Source organism: Rana temporaria, chromosome 2, assembly GCF_905171775.1.
Source record: "Rana temporaria chromosome 2, aRanTem1.1, whole genome shotgun sequence".
In the NCBI taxonomy this organism is placed as follows: domain Eukaryota; kingdom Metazoa; phylum Chordata; class Amphibia; order Anura; family Ranidae; genus Rana; species Rana temporaria.
The window spans coordinates 391,581,973-391,605,618 of record NC_053490.1 but is presented as its reverse complement, the minus strand read 5'-3'; the positions used below and the strand labels follow the sequence as shown (position 1 = coordinate 391,605,618).

Sequence of the window (23,646 nt, the reverse complement as noted above, 5' to 3'; positions counted from 1 at the left end):
ACGACGGCCATACTTTAACATGGCTGGTGTAAAGTTAAGCCATGAAAAAGCAGGCTTAACTTTTCGACGGGAAAAAACGACTTGCGACGACGTAACGCACGCGAGTACCTTCGTGGATCGCCGTAAAAGCTAATTTGCATACTCGACGCTGGAAAACGACGTGAACTCACCGTGCCCGTTGCAGCCAAATCTCACTGTGCCCATTGCAGCCTGACCTCACTGCAGCCACAAAATACTTACTAGCTGTGCACAAATAGTCCCACAACATGGGCACTGACCTACCAGAAGTATTAGGCGAAAAAACGGATACAGAAATAAGTGTCGGCCATTAGAGGCCCCAAAATTTAGTCGACAGGCGTTCACCTGACAGCAAACCACTTTGTATTCTGTGGCTGGAGGAACATTAAGCTAATCACCGGATACAGAAGTAAGTGTCGGTTAGTACAGGCAGGCCCCAAAAATTAGCCCACAGGCGTTCCCCTGACAGCAAACAACTTTGTATTCTGTGGCTGGAGGTACATTAAGCCAGTGTTTCTCAACCTTTTTCTAGTCGGGGCACCCTTAAAAAGTATTTTCAGTCTTGAGGCACCCCAGTCCAAGGCTTGGTGTGTCACAGAACACGGGCAAAATCGTGCTCACAGACAAATGCTCTGCTCTTTAGGGGTACCATTAATTCTTAATGGTACCCCCACAGATTGGAAAACGTGGGGTGCTTTTGCTGCAGTGCAATTTAAAAAAAAAAGTTTGGGGACTTGTTTCCCTGCATTTTGTGGGTACGGAAATTAATGGACTGCCCTACATGCAGCTACACAGATGTGAACCAAGGACTTGTTCACATGTCATAGGGGCGGTAAAACCACATGGTTGAGCTGTTTTTACCACCCCCAACTTCTCCACCTTTAGCTGCAGAGGCAGCAGCTGAGGGTGTTCACATGCTGTGGCTGCAACTGGAGGTATACCGAGGGTGAATAGGGCTGCACTGCAACTACCCCGCAACTGTGTGCATTGCACAGTTGCAGTGTAGTGATGCTGCATTTACGGGCCTAAAACAGGTGGTGAGGAAGCAACATAATGCCTCTTTACCACCTGTCAAATGCCTCTGAAAAGCGATCTGTGCATGGATTGCTTTTCAGAGGAGCAGCAGTCCTTGCTGCTATCAAACAAGCCCTACAAAAGCCATTCTGATGGTACAGGAATGGGGGGGGGGGGTCAGGATTAAAAGTAACATACACACATACATACAGACACATGCTTACATGCATACACACATGGAAAAGAGAAAAGCCCTAAGGCTGACGCAGCGCTAAAGGAAATTAGTGAAGATAAATGATTGTGTATCATATGTTGAAAAAATAAATTAAATAAATGAAGCAGCTAGCACTAAAGTTCAGCACAAAAACTTCAAAGCAATACATAATACAAAGGAGTGCAGCGCTACAATACCCACTCATACAGAAAAATAAAGTGAAAAAAAAAAAAAAAAATTATGGATTTATATACCACTTTTTTTCACTTTACGCATACACGCATGCTTACGCATGCATACACACGCACATACCTACATGCACACACACACATACATACCTACATGCACACAAATACATACATGCGCACACACACACATACATACATACATACATACACACACATACATACATGCGCACACACACACATACATACATACATACATGCACACACACACATACATACATACATGCACACACACACATACATACATACATACATACATACATACATACATACATGCGCACACACACACATACATACATACACACACACACACACACATACATACATACATGCGCACACACATACATACATACATGCACACACGTACGTACGTACGTACGTACGTACGTACGTACGTACATACATACATACATGCACACACATACACATACATACATACATGCACTCACATGTGCACACACACACAGACACATGTATAAAGCCATTTTAAAATGAATCTAGCTCAGTACCTTTCCAGATTCCTCATTAAGCCAGGTACTGCACTCTAGGGGGAAGCAGAGAGCACAGCACACTCCTATGCTTTTTACTTTCTATTTTGAAGCCGACAGAGCTTCTCACAGTTCGGCAGGAGAGCTCATCTGACAGCCTTCTCTCCACTGACCCCGCGGCACACCTGAGAACCTCTGACGGCACACCAGTGTGCCGTGGCACACTGGTTGAGAAAGGCTGCATTAAGCTATTCACCGGATACAGAAGTAAGTGTCGACCAGTACAGGCCCCAAAAATTAGCCTACAGGCGTTCACCTGACAGCAAACAACTTTGTATTCTGTGGCTGGTGGTACTTTAGGCATTCACAGGATAAATAAGTTCAGGCCCCAAAAATTAGGCATTCAACGGACATGAAAGGCCTTTTATGCCGCTGTATTTACCTAAGACAGGGACCATGAATTGTTATGGGTGGTGGCCTGTCATAAGGAATTTGAATAAACATGGTCTACTGGTCACATGTGTTGAATTCCTCCGAGATCCATGCCTCATTCATTTTTAGAAATGTGAGGTAGTCAACACTGTCGTGAGCTAGGCGAGTGTGCTTATTGGTCACGACCCCCCCTGCTGCGCTGAACGTCCTTTTCGGAACAGGACACTGGACGAGGGGCAAGCCAACAGTTTGATTGCAAATTGTGCAAGCTCTGGCCAGAGGTCAAGCCTGCCCACCCAGTAGTCCAGGGGTTCATCACTTCTCAGTTCGTCCACATCGGCCGTTAACCCGATGTAGTCGGACACCTGTCGGTCTAGGTGGTCCCTGATGCTGGATGCGGAGGGCAGCTGTTGATGGGTCGGCTGAAAGAATGATCTCATATCATTAGTGACCAACACATCTTCAAACCGCCCTCTTCTTGCAGGCGCTGTTGGATTGGTACCCGCAACTGTTTCTCTATATTGGAGTAGCATTTGAACAATACCTAAAACAGCTTTAGTACAAAAATAACAGATGTGCTGCTCTATGACATCTAGTTTTACAACTTTTTAATTAAAGCGGTAGTTCACCCTCAGTGTCAACATTGTACCATAAAATCAGGCATTGTAGCGCGAGCTACAGTATGCCTGTCTCGAATTTTTTATCCCCGTACTCACAGTGTACTGGTACATTATAGATTCCGACTCCCGCGGGGAATGGGCGTGCCTATGGAGAGGGAGGATGATTGACGGCCGGCTCTGGCACGTCACGCCCCCCGAAGACAGCTGGAGTAGGTCTCGGCTCTTCACGGGGCCTGCGCATAGGCTATGCGCAGGCGCCGTGAAGAGCCAAGCCTATTTCGGCTATTTCCGAAATAGACAATTCCGACTGCCCACGGGAATGGGCGTTCCAATCCAGACGGAAGGTGATTGACGGCCAGCTCTGGCGCGTCACGCTTCTTCGGAAATAGCCGAAATAGGCTTGGCTCTTCACGGCGCCTGCGCATAGCCTATGCGCAGGCCCCGTGAAGAGCCGAGACCTACTCCGGCTGTCTTCGGGGGGCGTGACGTGCCAGAGCCGGCCGTCAATCATCCTCCCTCTCCATAGGCACGCCCATTCCCCGCGGGAGTCGGAATCTATAATGTACCAGTACACTGTGAGTACGGGGATAAAAAATTCGAGACAGGCATACTGTAGCTCGCGCTACAATGCCTGATTTTATGGTACAATGTTGACACTGAGGGTGAACTACCGCTTTAATTAAAAAGTTGTAAAACTAGATGTCATAGAGCAGCACATCTGTTATTTTTGTACTAAAGCTGTTTTAGGTATTGTTCAAATGCTACGTTGACTTTCTCTATAATATGAGTGCTTATATACTGTACCAAAAAAATAAAATAAATAAAGGATGTGTATCCTGTTTTTGTGGTTTTCTGGGGGATGTGGGTTATGAGCAAATTTGGGGGCTGGGTTGTAAAAACCCTTCAGTTTTACTCAGCAGCAGGTTTCAACCAGATTCTCATCACTATCCAAGTTACTAAAAGACCAACAATTGTAACTTTCAAGGTCTGTTGAGCAAAAAAAATACAGAAGTGCCTAGTTGAATCTCCAATATAAAAAAAACATATCTTTTGGTGGCTTCTGTAGGGGAGAAGAGCCTTTTTGCTAAGAAGATTTTTGTGAAGATATCTAATACAACATGCAACGGTACCTTGTAATTTGTGCTCTTCTGTTATCTCTTATGGCCATGGTCCTTGGAAAAGAATCTGCTGTAAGTATCTTCACTATAAAATATTGACATTTACAAAACATAATTCAGGAATTAGACAGCATTCACTGTTTCTATACTGTATATCTAGTATTGTGCACTACCATTAAAAATAGTTACAATTGTACTTTGCCTGACCATGATTTATGGGGTAGCTTCATGTACACTGAGGTCATCATAAGGGAAGACTGAGACATAGTATAGAAAACTAAGTATTGTTTTATTGATAGGCAATATTAAATATTTATAACAAATATTTTAAAATTCATTTTATATGGAAACCATGTTTTGTTATTTAAAGTTATATTGGTTATTTTGTAGAATATATTCAAACTTATGGCAAGTGCTAATGCCTTGCACTGTGATTACATTGTACTTTATTTGTCACTCCGTTGCTTTTATATGTTTGAATATGTTTTTTTAACATTGTTAGTTGATAGTTGATAGTATCTTGATAGTAGTTTTCATGGCTTGATATATGTTGAAAATGGTAAAGGAAGTGTAAATGCTTCCATGATGCATTATGTGATTTTAGACATATACTAAACATTTGGTTGGTCCTTGTGCAGTGGCCATGCAGATGATGATGAATGGTGACCTAACTAGCATGTATAAATAAGCAAACATTTTAAAAAAATCTATCTTGCCCAACATTTACAGGCAAGATAACGCAAATCAAGGCAATAAAAAATAATCAGTTTGTGAAGATGAGTGAATTATTAAATCAGCTTCACAGTAATATTCAATAAATATTTTATTATTCCAAAGTCAGTACAAAGTTGATTGTTTCCTAGAAATAATTCCTAGAAAAATGATTAAAGTCGAACACTGAGCAAAAAATATACATGTTTCAGTTAGTCAGTAGCATGAACATAGCAGGTTTTTGTTTTTCTGAGTTCCCCCGTAACATAGTTTTATTACCTGTTGATTTATTCAGTAGATCAACATTTTTTACTTCCTTTAACAGGCCAAGCTGTCTGGTCAAATTGGCAGTCACATGAGTTGGAAATAACCATATAACACTGACAGGGTTGCATGCTTCGAATGGTCAGCTTGTAATAAAATGGTTAAACTTTTTTCCTGCTACTGTCACTTCTTTTGGGGGGGGAAACCCCCCTCTCGTTGGGTCTGGTGCACTTACCCCATCCATGGTAGGCAGCGCTACTCCTGGGCTTCACTGTCGGCTTCTCTTGCTCGGCGGTGGCGGCAGCGACACTTTCCCTTCCCCTACTCTCCATAGGCATCGTGGCAGCTTACGTTTCCTCCCTCCGCCTTGGCGGCCAATTGGGACTCTTCTCTTTTCGGAAAACTCAGACCTACTTCTGATTAGCCCGATTGAGGATCAGTGTTTCAGTAGCGAATATTCATTAATTTGCTGTTGTAACACCTGGGTGGGCTCATAGTGCAATGCTCTGCGCCACAAGCCCACCCTATTTTGAAGCCTATTAGATCCTCTGGCTCTAATCAGGTGCTTCAAGAAACACCCCCGCAACTTTAATTCATGCGCCCGGTGTCCTGAAAGGGGCCAGATGCATGAATAGGGGCGGCGGCCCTGAATAGAGCATGGGGTGGCAGCTGTGGATAGAGGGCGCCCCTAATAGATGGGCCACCATTGCTGTAACTGCTTAAATAGTGTTAGGTGAAGTTACATACAGAGGGCCCCCCGACTTATGAACGCCCGACTTACAAACAACTCCTACTTACGAACGAGACGTATCTGCCGTTCTGCGCATGTGCGGCTATTTTCGGCCATTTTTGGCGGCGGGCACATTCGACTGAACATCGGAAATCATCGGAAAACAACATATCTACCGAACATCGGAAAATTACGTAATTGCCGTTTTGCGCACACAGATTCCCACTTACGAACATTTTCAACTTAAGAACAAACCTAAAGTCCCTAACTTGTTTGTAAGTCTGGGACCCCCTGTACTTAGGTTGAAAAAAAGGCAATCTAATTCAAACAATACAAAATAAATAAATAGAAAACCTTCATATACATAATCCTATGCCCATAATTGATCCACTGGGGGAAAAATTCCTCCTGATCCTCCAGGAAGCAACATTAGTCTGGCCATATATTATACAATTTTCTTGCAAAATTTTCCATTAGATTTACCAAAACCATATAATATGAGGTGAAACTGTTAAAAAACAGTATAATGTGTGGCCCAATTTATGCTTTAATTTGGATGTCTTTTTTTTATCTCTTACCTTTACCAGTTAGGGACCCTAAACACTCTAAAACATTTTGTCAAAGCTTTTAGGGAGCCTTTCCTACAATCAGTTCTTCTCCCTCTTTTGTTCGTTGCTATTGCTGGCAATTACCAGGTGTCAAAATTGACGGTTGGCCTCACTTCTTCCCCAATAAGCTTCTAACGTCCTTTCTCTTAACTTTTATGGTTCACTGAGCTGAGCTTGAAAGTGAAAAGAATATACGGTCGACTGTCTTCTGAGACATATGGGTATTTTAAAAAGTATTGGACTAGGTATACAAAACAGCTCTGGTATATAAAATATGCCATCCCACCCTTTTGTACATTACTGAATTTCATAGGCTTCGTGAAACAGTATTTTTTACGTATATGTACTTAGTATTATATTGGGGTTTAAATGAACACTGTGCAATGCCTACTGTAATCTTTGGTATTCATTGAAAATAAGATTAGTTCACACAAATCCATCTGGTATTTGTGGGGGCCCATTCACACCTAGTTCAGTGGGACTGCATTGGGTGGCCTTCTCCTGTGTGGTCTCATTGCAATACGGCTTTCTCCTTTGTGCCCAGTTCAAACCATTGCACTGCGGTGGTGAGCGCTCCAAAAAAACATGGATGCAATACTTCTTTTCAGAGCAGCACAGGGCAATCCACTACCATCCACTGCAGTACTGATTGCCCACCATGCTAGTCGCTGGACTCTTGAGGCATATTGTTTTGACCACAAACTGGGTCTTAAATTGGGGCTTTTTACCCAGCTATCTTTCTTACCATTTGCCATGGATAAGTTATGAGCATCTTAAGCATATTTTGACTTATAAGTACTTGATGGTGTTATGTTTTCAAAGACCTGCTAGGTGTATTACTATTAAAACAATTAAACCGCCCATTTATATACATATAACAACAAAAAACTCTGATTGCTGATGCAGACCAATGTGTGGCAATTAGGATTTTTTGGGGGGGTTTCCAACCATTTTTTGATAATACAGTATGTTGTTTGTACCCTGAAGAAGACTCCTTTGAGTTGAAACGCATCGGACCCATGTTTTAAAAAAAACGATTGTACATTGCGATGGACTGTGGTTTGATTTTAGTCCAGTGGTGTTTTTAATTACTTTTGTATTAAAAAAAGTAATTGATTATATTCCATTGATGCCCAAAAAATCCCATCCAAATCTTGCAGCATCTATTATGTTATCAGGGATGCGCTACCATTTGTTTTCTAGCTTAGCATGAACACTGGTGAATTTTGTAATCCACTACTTCACAGCTCGCTGATGTTAATTAGCCCTTTAGGCCGCATACACACGATCAGTCAAAACCGATGAAAACGGACTGAAGGACCATTTCATCGGTCCAAACCGACCGTGTGTGTGCCCCATCGGTCAGTTATCCTTCGGTCCAAAAATTTAGAACTTGCTTTAAAATTCAACCGATGAACGCCTAACCGATAGGTCAAAACCGATGGTTAGTACGCAAAAGCATCGGTTCCAAACCCGTGCATGCTCAGAATCAAGTCGACGCATGCTTGGAAGCATTGAACTTAATTTTTCTCTGCACGTGTTTTACATCACCGCGTTGGACTCGATCGTTTTTTTAACTGATGGTGTGTAGGCACATCAGACCATCAGTCAGCTTCATTGGTTCGGACCGTTCTCATCGGATGGATTGATCGTGTGTACAGGGCTTTAGAGTTGTCAGAATAAAATGTATGGTCAGCCAGACCTATTTTTGAAAATATTTTTGTATTTATTGTCTGGTTTGATTGAATTTAGATATATCCTACCTACACCTGGCAATCATATTCTAACTGTCAAGTAATGTGTGGTTAAACGATAAAAGTTTATTTTTAAGAGTTTAGTTCAGTCGGTATAAACACAGAACTTCCAAGTCTGATGGAGTGTTTGGCACTACTTTGAGTTTTTGGCGCTATACAGCTACAGTTCACTATACCGGTTCTAAGCCTGGAGCTGGGTCGTTACAATAGGGATGAACAGTCCTCTAGCTGAGTTGAATTTCTTAAAGTTGCCTTTTTCAGAGAAAGAAAGAACAGATCAGTGATGGTTTTTGTGCAGTGAGGGTAAGGGATGATCAGAGTTTTATGCCGCGTACACACGGTCGTTTTTTGTCTTGTAAAAAAACGTTGTTTTTTCTCATGAAAAAAAAACAAAGTTTTTCAAACTTCATTTTAAAAAATGACGTTGCCTACACACCATAGTTTTTTCAAAATGCTCTAGCAAAGCGCGGTTACGTTTAGCACGTACGGCAGCACTCTGTTCCATTCAAGCTCGCGTCATAACTTGCTTCTGAGCATGCGCGGGTGTAAAAACGGTGTTTTAAACATCGTTTTAGCCTACACACGATCATTTTTTATGACACAAAAAACGACGTTTTAAAAAACTACATAAAAAATTGAAGCATGTTCGAATTTTTTTTTTTTGTCGTTTTTCAGAAGACATAAAACAAAGTTTTCCCCACACACGGTCATTTTAAATGACGTTTTTAAAAATGTTGTTTTTTTTTTCATCACAAAAAACGACTGTGTGTATGCGGCATTACAGATTAGCCTTCCTGCTCCAGCCAAAGCTGGAAAGCAGTGGGCTGTCAGTAAACCAAGGGAGCCCAATCTCTGTAATCATTTAATAGGCCTAATAGTGACTTTTTAATACTGTGCAGAAAAGCAAGAAGTAGACTTCAGGGTCCTGAGAAGAATCCACTTTAATACATATTTCCAGCACTTCGCCAGTTTAGTGCTGTACATACATGCAGCTGAATGGACAAAATAAAAAATGAAGCATTTTCTGACGCAGTGCACCACAACACAGGGTAATACATTACTACAAGCTGTGGTGTGCTGCAGCACATGTGCAGCGTAAGTCCATTGCCTTAGTGCATCGGGGTTCCCGGAAAGGATAGGTACTAATGGGTCCTCAGAGTATGTATAAATGGGCATTAGAAGTGAGGTAAACAAAGCACGGTTTCTGGAACATTTAGGGGAAATGGCCTACTTTTTAAATGGGTTGGATTTCATTTCAATCTGCTTTCGCTTGTGTTGGGATTGACTTGCAATGGGTGGGGTTCAAGTAGTTTAGACAGAATAGGCACCAGTATTGGAAGGTTTTGTAAGTGAGGCTGAGGAAACCGGTCGTGTGTACATTTTTCGACGAGGAATCTGTCGAGGATCCCGTCGAGCCAAAAAGAGAGCATGTCTTCTTTTTCCTCGACGGGAATGGAGAAACTTGCCTTGTCGAGTTCCTCGACAGCCTAACAAGGAACTCGACGAGGAAAACGATGTGTTTCGCCCGTCGAGTTCCTCGGTCGTGTGGACGAGGCTTAACTCTCAATTAGGAGGATGCTTACAAGATTTTGTTTTAAGCTTTATGTTTTGTCTCCTGGCAGGTCAACCAAGCGCAGAACTCAACAGAAAAAATTCCTGGCAATGGAGCTTCGGGGACCACAATCATGTTTCTCACCATCCTAATGTGTTCATTCTGTCATTTCATCTTAAAGAAATAAAATACGGTGCTCCGATGATGAAGATTATGAAATGTCATCTCATTCAGCACCAAGAGAGCTTTGAATCTTACCAAGAACCCTTTATACCAATGAGCAGAAAGCATGAAGACTCCAGATAAATGATACCGAACCTTTCAAGATATATTTTTCCATATCTTCCATGGCTCTTTAGATATCTTGTTAAATAAAATGTGTTAACCCAAATTGTGTGTTGTTTAATTTCAAAATTATCAGACAGTGACTGTAAATTTTATTACTAGCAAAAGATCAAGATAAATTCTTTGGTATTTAACACCCAGCTTGCATAGACATTAAACAAACAAAAAAAAACCTTCACCTGCTTACAAAACAATTGCAGTTAAAAGCACAAACAAATCAAGTACAGTGGAACCTTGGATTGCGAGCATTTTGCAATATGAGCACTGTATTTTTTTAAATCCTAACTCGGTTTGCGAGCAGGATTCAAACCAAAGCGGTGTGCAGTACCGCGTTTGGCCTGAGGTGGGGGGGGGGCGCGAGAACGGAGCCGAGCAGCGCCGTTCGGAAATACTCGGAAATACGCAGTTCCCAAGCCTTTCCAAGGTTTGCCGAGGTCAGCCGAGCTGTCCTCTGGCCTTTCCATGTGTTCCCGAGGCTCGCCGGTGCCCCCCCTACCTCTGGCTACATGCAGTATTGCATGTCATTGAAGTCAATGCGGAACAAATTATTTTCATTTCCATTGACTTAAATGGGGAACTCGCTTTGATATGCAAGTGCTTTGGATTACAAGCATTCCCCTGGAACAGATTATGCTCGTAATCCGAGGTTCCACTGTAATTCAAATGCTTGCCTGCAGTGATGCAGGGTGGGCGATGAGAGATGATGTCATCTCTCTGCTCCCTGGCCCGCTGATTGGCCAGCAAGCCCGCTCACCTGCAGACTGTCCCGCCCGTTCACTGACCCGCTGACCCGCCCGTTGACTGTTCCCTGTTCTGCCCGCCTGCTCGGCACCGGGCTCCTCACAGTGGGATCCGCAGCGAAGCGGGCGGCAATCTGTCGCCCCCCTGAAAGTGCCGCCTGGGACCGAGGTACCATCGGGTCCCATGGTAGGGCCGGCCCTGAGTAAGGGGGTGACATTGACTAGCTATCTCATATAGGAAATGGATAAGGGAGATTTAAGAAACTCCCCAAGGGGTCCACATTTCCCGTAAACTTGGATTCGTTTTTGTTTGTTGTAGAAATTAACTCCTCAATCCGCATAATGTGGTTCATCTCGGCTATCCACTCCTGTAGAGTTGGCGATATGTGAGATTTCCAATGTCTTGAAATTAATGCCCTGCTTGCCATCAGCAGGAAGCTGAAAAAGGTATTTTTAATGGATTTAAATGATTCAGGGATCATAGAAAAAAGTGCTTTCTTTGTGGTCTCTGGTTATTTTTTGCCCGTGACCAAATGACTAAGCTTAAATATAGGCCTTTAACTAGTGTAGTGGAATACTACAATTTGATGTGGTTTGTCTGTGTTTTTTTTTCCTACCCATTATTATATATTTACCGTGAGGGAAAAAAATATTTGATCTCCTGCTGGTTTTGTATTTTTGCCCAATGAAAATAAATGGTAGGTTTATTTTAACAGTGAGAGACAGAATAACAACAAAAAAAATCCAGAAAAACGCATTTCAAAAAAGTTATAAATTGCTTTGCATTTAATGAGTGAAATAAGTAGTTGACCCTTTCACAAAACATGACTTAGTACTTGGTGGCAAAACCCTTGTTGGCAATCACAGAGGTCTGATGTTTCTTGTAGTTGGCCACCAGGTTTGCACACATGTCAGAAGGGATTTTGTCCCACACCTCTTTGCAGATCCTCTCCAAGCCATTAAGGTTTTGAGGCTGACGTTTGGTAACTTGTACCTTCAGCTCCCTCCACATTGTTTCTATGGGATTAAGGTCTGCAGACTGGCTAGGTCACTCCGGGACTTTAATGTGCTTCTTCTTGAGCCACTCCTTTTTTGCCTTGGCCGTGTGTTTTGAGCCATTGTCATGCTGGAATACCCATCCACAACCTATTTTCAATGCCCTGGCTGAGGGAAGGAGGTTCTCACCCAAGATTTGATGGTACATGGCCCGTCCATCATCCCTTTTATGCAGTAAAGTTGTCCCATCCTGCAGAACCCCCCCCCCCCCCAAAGCATAATGTTTCCACCTCCATGTTTGACGATGGGGATGGTGTTCCCCATCGTCAAACATGGGGACGATGCCAAAGACCTAAATTTTGGTCTCATCTGACCACAACACTTTCCCGCAGTTCTCCTTTGAATCATTCAGATGTTCATTAGCAAACTTCAGATGGGCCTGTACATGTGCTTTCTTGGGCAGAGGGACCTTGCGGGCGCTGAAGTATTTCAGTCCTTCACGGCGTAGTGTGTTACCAATTGTTTTCTTGGTAACTATGGTCTCAGCTGCCTTGAGATCATTGACAGGATTCTCCGATGTAGTTCTGGGCCGATTCCTCACTGTTCTCATGATCATTGAAACTCAATGAGGTAAGATCTTGCATGGAGCCCCAGACCGAGCGAGATTGGCAGTTATTTTGTGTTTCTTCCATTTGCGAATAATCTGAGTTGTTACCCTCTCACCAAGCTATTTGGCAATAGTCTTGTAGCACATTTCACAATCTTGTCCCTGACATCCTTGGACAGCTCTTTGGTCTTGGCCATGGTGGAGAGATTAGAATCTGATTGATTGGTTGCTTTTGTGGACAGGTGTCTTTTATACAGGTAACAAGCTGAGATTAAGAGCACTCCCTATAAGAGAGTGCTCTTAATCTCAGCTCATTACCTGTATAGAAGACACCTGGGAGCCAGAAATCTTGCTGATTGATAGGGCATCAAATACTTATTTCACTCATTAAAATGCAAATCAATTTATAACTTTTTGAAATGCATTTTTCTGCATTCTTTTCTTGTTATTCTGTTTCTCACTGTTAAAATAAACCTACCATTAAAATTATAAACTGATCATTTCTTTGTCAGTGTGCAAACATACAAAATCAGCAGGGGATTAAATACTTTTTCCCCTCACTGTATATTCATGATTATTATTGACATGTAGAGCAAGTGAGTATTGTAAAATAATCTTTCTAGGTGTCAAATATCCTAGACATGTAAAATTATTAATTATTTTGTTTAAAGCTTTCATCAGCTTAATGATCATGCTATTTTAGCAGGGGTTCCCTGAGACCTCAAAATTATTTCAAGGTCACCTCCCAGGGTAAAAAGCTTAGGAAAGGCTGCTTGAGTGACAGCACTGAGTCTGCTGGAGCTGCTGATATCACATCCAAGATGGCAGTACCCAGCAATAGTCTCAGGTGTTTGAATGTCAACAAAATGGAACCTTTTACAGGTAAGTAACATGCAAAATTATTTTAGATCCCTGCATGTGCTTAAAGGAGAAGTAGGGCCAAAGATCCTTTGGCCCTAATTCTCCTGGGGATCACAGGAGTGTAATTTGTTCTGCATTCCTGTTACCCGTGTTCTGCCAACAGTGGGCTAAAGCCTGCTGCCAGCTGATGGCACTCAGCCAGTCCAGACTCTGGAGAGATCCCACTTTATTGTGGGGGTTCCACCCAGATGCCTGACTGGCAGCAGGTTTAGCCTCTCAGAACACCACTGAGAGCCTGAACCAGTAGCTCCCACCCCCTCCACCGCTCCATTGAGTGCTGGAGGGGCAGAGGCAAAAGCCAGTGACTGACAGTCACTAGCTGTCTGCTCACCGATGACCAAGAACTGAGCGATCAGCTGTCTTTGAACTCTCAGTACTCAGTGTACTGATGGTGGTAGACAGATGCCTGATATGATAGTGCCAGCACCTTCTAATGCCTGCATCCAAAATTACTTTTGTGTTCACAAAGCACCCTTCTTACCTTAAAAAATAGAAGCTGCAGTAGAGGAAAAAGTGACCAGATCCCTTTGTGGCTGCTACAAAAGAACCAGGAATAGACCCTGATCACCTTTTACTATTACAGTATCAGGTAGGCTGCAGAATTATGCAAGCAGAAGTTATCTTTGGCCAAAATCTTACTCCCTGTGTTCTTACTGCATCTCTAAAAATACTGAAGCCATTTATTATCAATCAACTGTGTGTAGCACTACCCCCGAAGGAGCTGCTGGTTTAGATTTTGGGTTTTGCACATTACCTCTAAGTTCATTGTCCAGGGGAGGAAGTCTGTAGAAACACAACACTTGTGTCTACACAAGAGGTTAAACCTTCAACTGTAGGCTTTATTTTTGTTGCATAAAACTTGTGAAGGAAGTAGAGAGAATAGAGAGAAGGGGAAGGTTCAGGCACGCAGTACAGAATGCACAACAGTAGTCAAAGTTCCAATATTCGCCACTCACTCCTGAGTGGGTATTGCTCACCCGGATAGACCCCTCTCACATGGCCTAGCAGCCAGAATGATGCACGGACAGTATAGAAACAGCCTCTGCCACAGACCGTCTGAGAACACACAATGGATAGTCAGGAGTCCTCTGCCACAGGATTTTAAAGTCCCGAACTTCCTGCCTTACAGCCAAAGAGCCTTTAAGCCAATCCGGCGGACTGTAAGGTGTTGTAGGTTACGGTGCAGTGGCGGTGTGTCCATAGAGGGCCTCGGAGCGCCGCCCCCTCTGGCTCCTGCACACGCCACTGATACAATACATAGATTCAGCATGAATCTATGTAATGCCGCCGCTGCCTGCCGACTATTCAGATGACCGGCCCCCTGGCGAGCGCCGGCCATCTGAATGACGGCAGCTGGTTATTTGTGGGTTTTTCTTTTCATCCTGAACAATTCTCCTGGCAGTTGTGGCTAAAATTTTAGTTGGTCTACCTGACCGTGGTTTGGTTTCAACAGAACATCTAATTTTCCACTTCTTGATTCAAGTTTGAACACTGCTGATTGGCATTCTCAATTCCTTGGACATCTTTTTATATCCCATTCCTGTTTTATACAGTTTGACTGTGCAAAAAATTATATATGGGATATACTGCGCTGTGCAATAAGTGAACACAAAAATTAGCTGCCAACACAGCTGAGACAAAGCAAAAACTGGTGAATATGAAAAAGTGTAGTGCTTATTTTTGTAAAAAAAAGTCAGTTAACAACACATATCAAATGTTGCAAACATGCATATATATGAAATCTTAATTTCAGTAACACCAAGTGACTAAGTGTGATCCGTGAAAAAAAAAATATACATATGTAACAGCAGTCCTCTATTGTGACCACACACAAATAACAGTCCAAAAGTTTAGAAAAAACTGCAAGGCTGAAATGAAGAGTCCCACATGGATATGACCCTCTCTGTGAAAGGATAGAGACACCACCGCCGATGTAAGGAGGAGGCTTACCAGATGGTATTGACTTGGTGAGGTGTATAACTGACTATTTTACAAAAATAAGCGCTATTATACAGTTCAAAGAAATTGTTTGGAAACAACTGCGCTAAGGTGGAAAGTTAGGATTGATAAGCAGCAATTAAATTGTGTGTAAACAAAGTAAGTATTAGAAAAGGAAGATTAATTGCGCTAAACCAAAAGTGAACATATATCAAACGAACAAATTGAACATGTGCCAAAATGCGTGTGCTAAAAAAATTCCTAAATTAACACTCTGAATTATGAACACTGCTGTAAATCACATAAGGTCAAGGGGCCCAAAGCCGCTTGACCCTACTGGGCAATGTAGTGCCCGCCCAGTGAGAAATACCACAAATTCGGAAAGAAACGTGACAGCAATAGTTGAATAAATTAACAATAATAAACCACAAATTGGTGTATAAAGTCCGTGAACTTCGATTTGAAAATAAATAGTGTGATGAGTCCAAGTGACAAGGAAGACACTCGTGAAGGCTTCAGAAACGCTGTTAGAGGCACCAGACGTGAATCCACCACCAATCACACAGCTGCTTACCAGAAGTCAAGGTCCTGCCGGACCACTATCAACATATCTTTCAACCATAGATGTCAAATCCACAGAAAGTTCTCCACTTGCGCTGAGACCATGCCGTGCTCAATGTTGATGAAAAACACAAAACAAGGCTCCACATAGCATAAAATCCGGGTGAATTTATTTAAAATAAAGTAAAAACAAGTATACAACTCACATTTGGGTTGATAAAACCAGCATTTGGCCTGTAACGCCGGCCGGACGTGTCCAGGAACAAAAGCCACTCGTTGGAGAGATGAAGGGGATGGCGTCCACACGTCACTCACTCCACCCGACGCGTTTCGTGAGAAATCACTTCGTCTCGGGGTACGAGTGGCGTGGGACGCCACCCCTCTTTATAGGAACACATTTGGCTATCAATCAATCGAGTCATAATGATTGTACTGACCAAGCCTCGCTCCGGGATCCCCGCGTGCGCCGGAAGTGTAACTATTGACATCCGGGTCACTAGGTTCTCCGAGACTCAATGTCCATAGGCTGCCCAACATCTCCGCCCAGAGGGGCTGACACCCATGACGCACGCATCACTCACCGAAGCGGGGCATGACAGGACCACCCTCAAGGGGCGGGACTGTATATGTCACGGCTCGAGAATTTGAAGCTTACATTAAACATTTCTAAGCGGTAAATGTCGACTTGTGCCCATGACCACATCTCGTGTATCATAGAGCATCATCGAATTCTCCACTCGGTAAAGGAAATTTAAAATAAATCAAATCACCTTAGATCGTAACCAAGCCTCACTATGGGTCACTCGCGCATTCTCGGGGCAAACTCACCCATATCCTAAAAGGATAGTAGGAAAGTCATGGCAGTGTCACATAGTGAGCTCGGCATGTTGATATATGGCCCATACCCGGAAAAGAAACCCAGAGTTAAGGGACATTACATAAATTAGCTGAACTCAATCAAACATTAGAGGTATATGCATTTGTGAAACATAAATAAAGTAACTAGTGATAATTAAATCATTTCTATTATATGGGTAACCACACTAATCAAAGTCCCATATATTAATAAATTACAAAGTGTAATCAATATGTAAACCATCAGTGGATCCCCACTGGGCCCCCGGTGCGGGGGATATTCAATTAATAAAGGCAAAAATAGTGCATAAATAAATCCAAAAATTAATTTCAATCCATACAATTTTAAATCAATATAAATTAATATAAATTTTGGCAAAAGGACTTGCCCTGATACCAGTGAAGGTTGTCTCCAAACAATGTATCCATGATTGGTTTTTATCTCGTCAGCACAGATAATTCAATCACCTACCAGAGAAGTCTCAAAAATAGCAACCATGAACTAGGCGTTATTTATAAAGGCATTGATGTCAGTGTCCACGTTGAGGCCATGAGGAAGATATGTCCTCAATCTGTGGATCCATGCCATTTCAGTTTTTGAGATTTCTCTAATTAGGGAACTCCCCCTCCAGTTCGGCTTGTATTTATCAATACCCACAAACAGAGTCCCCTCGGGGTTTCTATGATGGACCAGATCATAGTGCCTCGAAACCGAATGGTTTGGAAAACCATTTCTTATCTTGGCTATGTGTTCGTTTAATCTGATTTTTAATTCCCTCTTGGTCCTCCCTACGTACTGAAGCCCGCAAGGGCATTGAAGTAAGTAAACCACCCCTTTACTGGAGCAGGTAATGAATGGTTTCACTTCATGTGTTCGACCAGTGCTAGTGGAGGAGAAATGAGTGATCTTCCGATCTCGACATTTTTTTTAGAGAACAAACCTGACAGTTTTTGCATCTGTGATAACCCGTAAGATTCTGCCAAAAGATTCTTGTTTCGCTAGGAGGGTCCTGAACACTTGGGGCCACACTGGCTCCCAAGGATGAGGCACCACGAAACACTACGGAAGGTCTTGCTGGTAACACAGGTGCAAGTACAAGATCACTTTGCAGTATATGCCAGTGTTTTCTGATTAAACGTTTAATATTTTGGTGTTGTACCGAGAAAGTGGTTATGAATGGCAAAGAGGAGACATTGCTTTCCTGTTTACTTTGCACCTTTAGCAGGGATTCTCTCTCCATGTCACGGGCAGATTGTACCGCCTGGCCCAATATCAAAGGATCATAGCCCTTCTCAAGGAATTTATTTGATAGGACAGTTGCCTGGGCATCAAAAACCTCAACCTCTGTACAGTTGCGTCTGATTCTGGTATATTGTCCTTGAGGGACTGCCTTTAACCATGGACCATAATGGCAACTGTCAACAGGAATGAACGAGTTCCTATCTGTCGGTTTAAAAAAAGTACTCGTGACAAACTTGTCACCCACTATGCCAATGTTCAAATCTAGAAAATTCACCAGAGTCTGGCTTGCAGAAAAGGTAAATCTGATGCCTCTAACATTGTCGTTAAGGAAACTCATAAACGAATCCAACTCGTCTCTCTCTCCATCCCATAGGAGGAGGACGTCGTCGATATACCTGACCCAAAGGGCTACCTCGGGTCTCCGGCAACCATCGACGACGTCCTCCTCCCACTTGGCCATGAAGAGATTCACCCGGATGTCAATAGTTACACTTCCGGCGCACGCGGGGATCCCGGAGCGAGGCTTGGTCAGTACAATCATTATGACTCGATTGATTGATAGCCAAATGTGTTCCTATAAAGAGGGGTGGCGTCCCACGCCACTCGTACCCCGAGACGAAGTGATTTCTCACGAAACGCGTCGGGTGGAGTGAGTGACGTGTGGACGCCATCCCCTTCATCTCTCCAACGAGTGGCTTTTGTTCCTGGACACGTCCGGCCGGCGTTACAGGCCAAATGCTGGTTTTATCAACCCAAATGTGAGTTGTATACTTGTTTTTACTTTATTTTAAATAAATTCACCCGGATTTTATGCTATGTGGAGCCTTGTTTTGTGTTTTTCATCAACATTGAGCACGGCATGGTCTCAGCGCAAGTGGAGAACTTTCTGCGGATTTGACATCTATGGTTGAAAGATATGTTGATAGTGGTCCGGCAGGACCTTGACTTCTGGTAAGCAGCTGTGTGATTGGTGGTGGATTCACGTCTGGTGCCTCTAACAGCGTTTCTGAAGCCTTCACGGGTGTCTTCCTTGTCACTTGGACTCATCACACTATTTATTTTCAAATCGAAGTTCACGGACTTTATACACCAATTTGTGGTTTATTATTGTTAATTTATTCAACTATTGCTGTCACGTTTCTTTCCGAATTTGTGGTATTTCTCACTGGGCGGGCACTACATTGCCCAGTAGGGTCAAGCGGCTTTGGGCCCCTTGACCTTATGTGATTTACAGCAGTGTTCATAATTCAGAGTGTTAATTTAGGAATTTTTTTAGCACACGCATTTTGGCACATGTTCAATTTGTTCGTTTGATATATGTTCACTTTTGGTTTAGCGCAATTAATCTTCCTTTTCTATTATACAGTTCGACTAACTTTTCCTGCAGATCCCTTGACAATTCTTTCGCTTTCTCTATGACTCAGAAATCCAGAAATGTCAGTGCAGCACTGGATGAAGTATGCAAGGGTCTGTCAGGAGTCCAGAAACTCACTGACCTTTTAACCACTTGCCGACCTCCTCATGTAAATATACGTCAGCAGAATGGCACGGACAGGCACATGCACGTACCTATACGTCCTCTGCTTGACGCGGGTGGGCGGTCCGATCGGGACCCCCCCCGGTACATGCGGCGGTCGGCAAGCCTCGGGGAGCGATCCGGGACGACGGCGCGGCTATTCGTTTATAGCCACTCCGTCGCGATCGCTCTCCGGAGCTGAAGAATGGGGAGAGCCGTATGTAAACACGGCTTCCCCGTGCTTCACTATGGCGGCGCATCGATCGAGTGATCCCTTTTATTGGGGAGACTCGATCGATGATTTCAGTCCTACAGTCACACCCCCCTACAGTTGTAAACACACACACAGTGAACCCTAAATGTTACAGCGCCCCCTGTGTTTAACTCCCAAACTGCAACTGTCATTTTCACAATAAAGAATGCAATTTAAATGCATTTTTTGCTGTGAAAATGACAATGGTCCCAAAAATGTGTCAAAATTGTCACAGTCACAGTCACGAAAAAAATCGCTGATCGCCGCCATTAGTAGTAGGGTATGTGAACTTTTGTTCATGGTCATTTGGGTCGTCTCTTTTGTGATTATAATTTAAAAAGAGTAAACACAGTTGATTGACAATAAATGGCTTCAGCCAAACACTAACCATCAGTGAAGGAAATGTTTTTGTGTTATCATTCAAATTCTCTGCAAAATGGCCAAGAAATCATAAATTCTGCCAGGGTATGTAAACTTATGAGCACAACTGTATATGTAGATGTACACATGACATTAAAAAACCTGCACCAAAAGCATGTTTAATCATTTTAATAATTCCCAAAAACAAAATAGTATATACAAAACCACCAAGAACTTGTGAATTAGAAAAGATGAAGATCAGGAAACACTGTATAAAAATATATATAAAATAAATATTTAAATATCTGAACTGTGAAGCACAGATATTCTAATTAATACTATGTAAACGGGGGACTTGTTCTTCCCTGTAAATCTGGCCTGAAGTTCCACATTTCAGAGTTAAGTAAAGTTTAATAGGTTCATATATATATATATACAATAATACAAAGTTATTTCACACTTTGGAAAATCAGGATTTGCTTGGAAGGAACCTCCACCCTCACCCCTCACTAAAAATAAATGTGTGCGTTCGGGAATGGGAAGGTCTGTATTTCAAGTTGCAGAAATATTAAGAAAGACCACTGATAACTAGAGAGTGATCTCAGTATACATGCCAAGTGTAGCAGATGGATTTGATAAGGCAGTATAACGTGCAGTGACTGAGCAAAGTGTAGTAACCCATATGATTTTGTATTATGTAGTACTGGTGTTTGCACATAGTCACTGCACTTTAGTCCCCTAATATGTTCAATATCTATATACTTTATGAAGCTATTAAAGTCGATTTTTTTTTTACGATGGAGTGGAAGAGTTCAAACCACTATTTTTTGTTGCTTATTCTGCCTCTGTTAGTAATATTTGTCCTCACTTGTCCAAATTGGTACCAGGCAGTGGGATAGGACATGACTGCAATTCTCCTCATGGTAATAAAGGTAATAATTCAAATTTGGCAGTGCTTCAAACCTTTCTCTTACCTTCCAAAAACGGTTTTACTTTTAAATTCCAGCTGTCACCATTGCATATATTTTTCATCACTTCTATCCCAGATGACTCTAATCACCAATACAGGTAGTATGAGAAATCTTGCAAACAGGGATTTAGATAGCAATAAAAACCAAGCTGGGGTTCTAACCTTTCTCTAACCTATCAAAAAATGAAAAAGGATGTTTTGATTAGACATCCGGTTTACATATTGCACTATAAAAAGTTGAGCATCCATGAGCAGCTTTACAAGCAGCATTTAAGAAATCAGGAAACACATTGGTCCATAAAGCGTCCCACGTAGTAGTCAGACAGATCTCAGTACACCTCCAGGTCCCAACGTTGAGAAGGTCTATCTTCCAACACCTCCCACACCACAACATGTTTAGAGTCATAGCCGTGGCCACCTGTGAAAAAAGGAACATCAATTACATTGTTAGTTTTGGTTACCACACTATATTTATTTATTAAGTGAAAATAGAAACCAATTGTTTTAAAAAAAAATTACATGGTGTGAAAGGTTTGTATGTTCCACTCAATCCTTATTTCAGTGACAACATAGGAGGTGAGGAAAAGGGGGCAGGTAGATAAGAACCTAAGAAAGGTTCTAAATGCTCCTAAATTATAAGCGGGGTTCCAACCACAATTAGCATTTTTTAAATGTATGTCCTTTCATCATGCGTTTTTATAATATAAATCCGGCCACTTACTATTTTACAATCCGCCGCCGCTCCGCATAGTTATTCAAAAAAGATAGTTTATAAAACTATGTCCACACCGTTGTAATTTTGCTTGTGGGCATTGTGAAGCCCACAAGCACTTACTTCCTGGAAGTCTTGGATGGGGAGTGATAATTGGGTAGCGCACTGCATCCTTGGAAATGATGACACACATTTCCCAGGAGCATTAGAGGGAGATGATGTCAGAATCCTGGGTGATTCCAAAGGCAGATTTGGGATGGAAACTCCACTTTAAATGTCCATAAAGTTTTGGCTGCAGTCTCATTTCAGTTACAATTAAAGAACCATAACGGATTACAAACTCCAGTGCCAATCACATTTTAAAATTCATTAGTTTAGAGTAGCAAGAACAGTAAATAAGAATTGTTTATTGGTTGCAGCCCTTAAAATATTGATCCATGCTGCATTAAAGAAGAACTCTTGATGCAGCTAAGAAGCAATGCACATCTGCATGACCATGTTGTAATATATGGACCAAAATATAAAAAATATATATATTATATATGTATATATATATATATTTATATATATATAGTATAAGGCCGCGTACACACGATCGGTTAAACCGATGAGAGCGGTCTGATGGACCGTTTTCATCGGTCCAAACCGATCGTGTCCGCCATAATGTTGCAGTCCCAATAAAAATTGCAGATCGCCGCCATAACTAGTAAAACAAATAAAATAAAAAAGGTCACAACTCTGTCCCCTATTTTGTAGGCGCTATAACTTTTGCGCAAACCAATCACTATACGCTTATTGCGATTTTTTTTATGCCAGACCATTCTGATAGGGCAATCAATAGGCACTTTTTGGTAGTTCAGAAGCTTGTCCACCAACACATTCCTATCTACCAGTGAGGCTGCCCACCATAGTAATGGGCCAATAGGCTTGCATTGGGGAGGTAGAGAGCAGGCTAGCTCTGGCACCACTAGAAAGTGTCTGAACTTTTTCCCTAAGCAGAACTCCCTTGGAGTTAAGCAAAGCTGGGGCACTAAAAGCTGCTGCAGGCATGTACAGCCACTTCTAGGTTGATCTACTTGGAAGCTTTTCTTGATTGGTAAAGTGATAGAAAAACCATATGTTTTGAATATTCATTTTATTTATGTTAATATAAAAAATCAAGTGACCTGAGAGAAAAACATTTTTAAAATCCTGTGGTAATTGCTCACCTTTTATGTCTAGACACAAGCCTTTGAACAAACAACTGACGATATAACCAGAGTCTTCCAAGGTCCAGGTTTGTACTGGTTTGCGCTCCTCAGACCAGAGAACCACCTTTGTCCCTTGGTTAGCAAGACCAACTACTTGGAGACTCATCTGAGGAACCAGCTGCAAAGAAACACCAACTTCAAGTTTTAATAAAATATAAGCAGTTAAAAAACATAGAGGATCTAAACATCAGTTTTTTGGAAATTTCTGTGACTTGACACTAAACTGAGAATGTGTATTAAAATACTCTACTACTGAGAGCCTAAATGAGCACTCATTTTATAATTATCAATGTACGGTAATACAAACCATGTATGATTGCTGAATAAATAGAAAATTCATAGAACTGTCCAGTTTATTTCCATACATGATCTTTGGTATCTCACTTGATATGATTTGTAAACTTTACATTCTATTTCAAATAAAGGTTTAGCCACAGCAGCTAAAATCTTAGAATCGTATTCACCTGCAATCATTTTAAGCAGTATAAAAAAAACATAAGAAGGTATCCAATTGTCACGTATGGCTGTATAATTGTGGACCTACTAGGCCATCTGCAGGTAGGTGGAGGTGCACAAGTGATCCCTTTGGGCGCAGGGTTTAAGAACCAGAC

At 42.1% G+C, this 23,646-nt stretch overlaps 1 protein-coding gene and 1 long non-coding RNA gene across 3 annotated transcripts in view; one reads left to right on the top strand and one right to left on the bottom strand.

The window, feature by feature from the left end:
• The first annotated feature begins 3,814 nt into the window (after positions 1-3,814).
• On the top strand, positions 3,815-10,159 carry LOC120927380. Its single transcript, XR_005747073.1, has 2 exons — positions 3,815-4,221; positions 9,839-10,159. It is a non-coding gene; the product is annotated as an uncharacterized LOC120927380 (long non-coding RNA).
• A 10,107-nt stretch (positions 10,160-20,266) lies between these two features.
• Positions 20,267-23,646, bottom strand: part of CRYBG2 (crystallin beta-gamma domain containing 2) — a 164,557-nt gene continuing 161,177 nt past the window's right edge. For both annotated transcript variants that reach the window (XM_040338015.1, XM_040338017.1), the window contains 2 exons: positions 22,994-23,153; positions 20,267-21,491 (listed from right to left, as the gene is read on the bottom strand). In XM_040338015.1, coding sequence (XP_040193949.1) covers positions 21,403-21,491; positions 22,994-23,153 — 249 coding nt within the window. In that variant the 3' untranslated portion in view covers positions 20,267-21,402. The remainder of the gene's footprint in view (positions 21,492-22,993; positions 23,154-23,646) is intronic.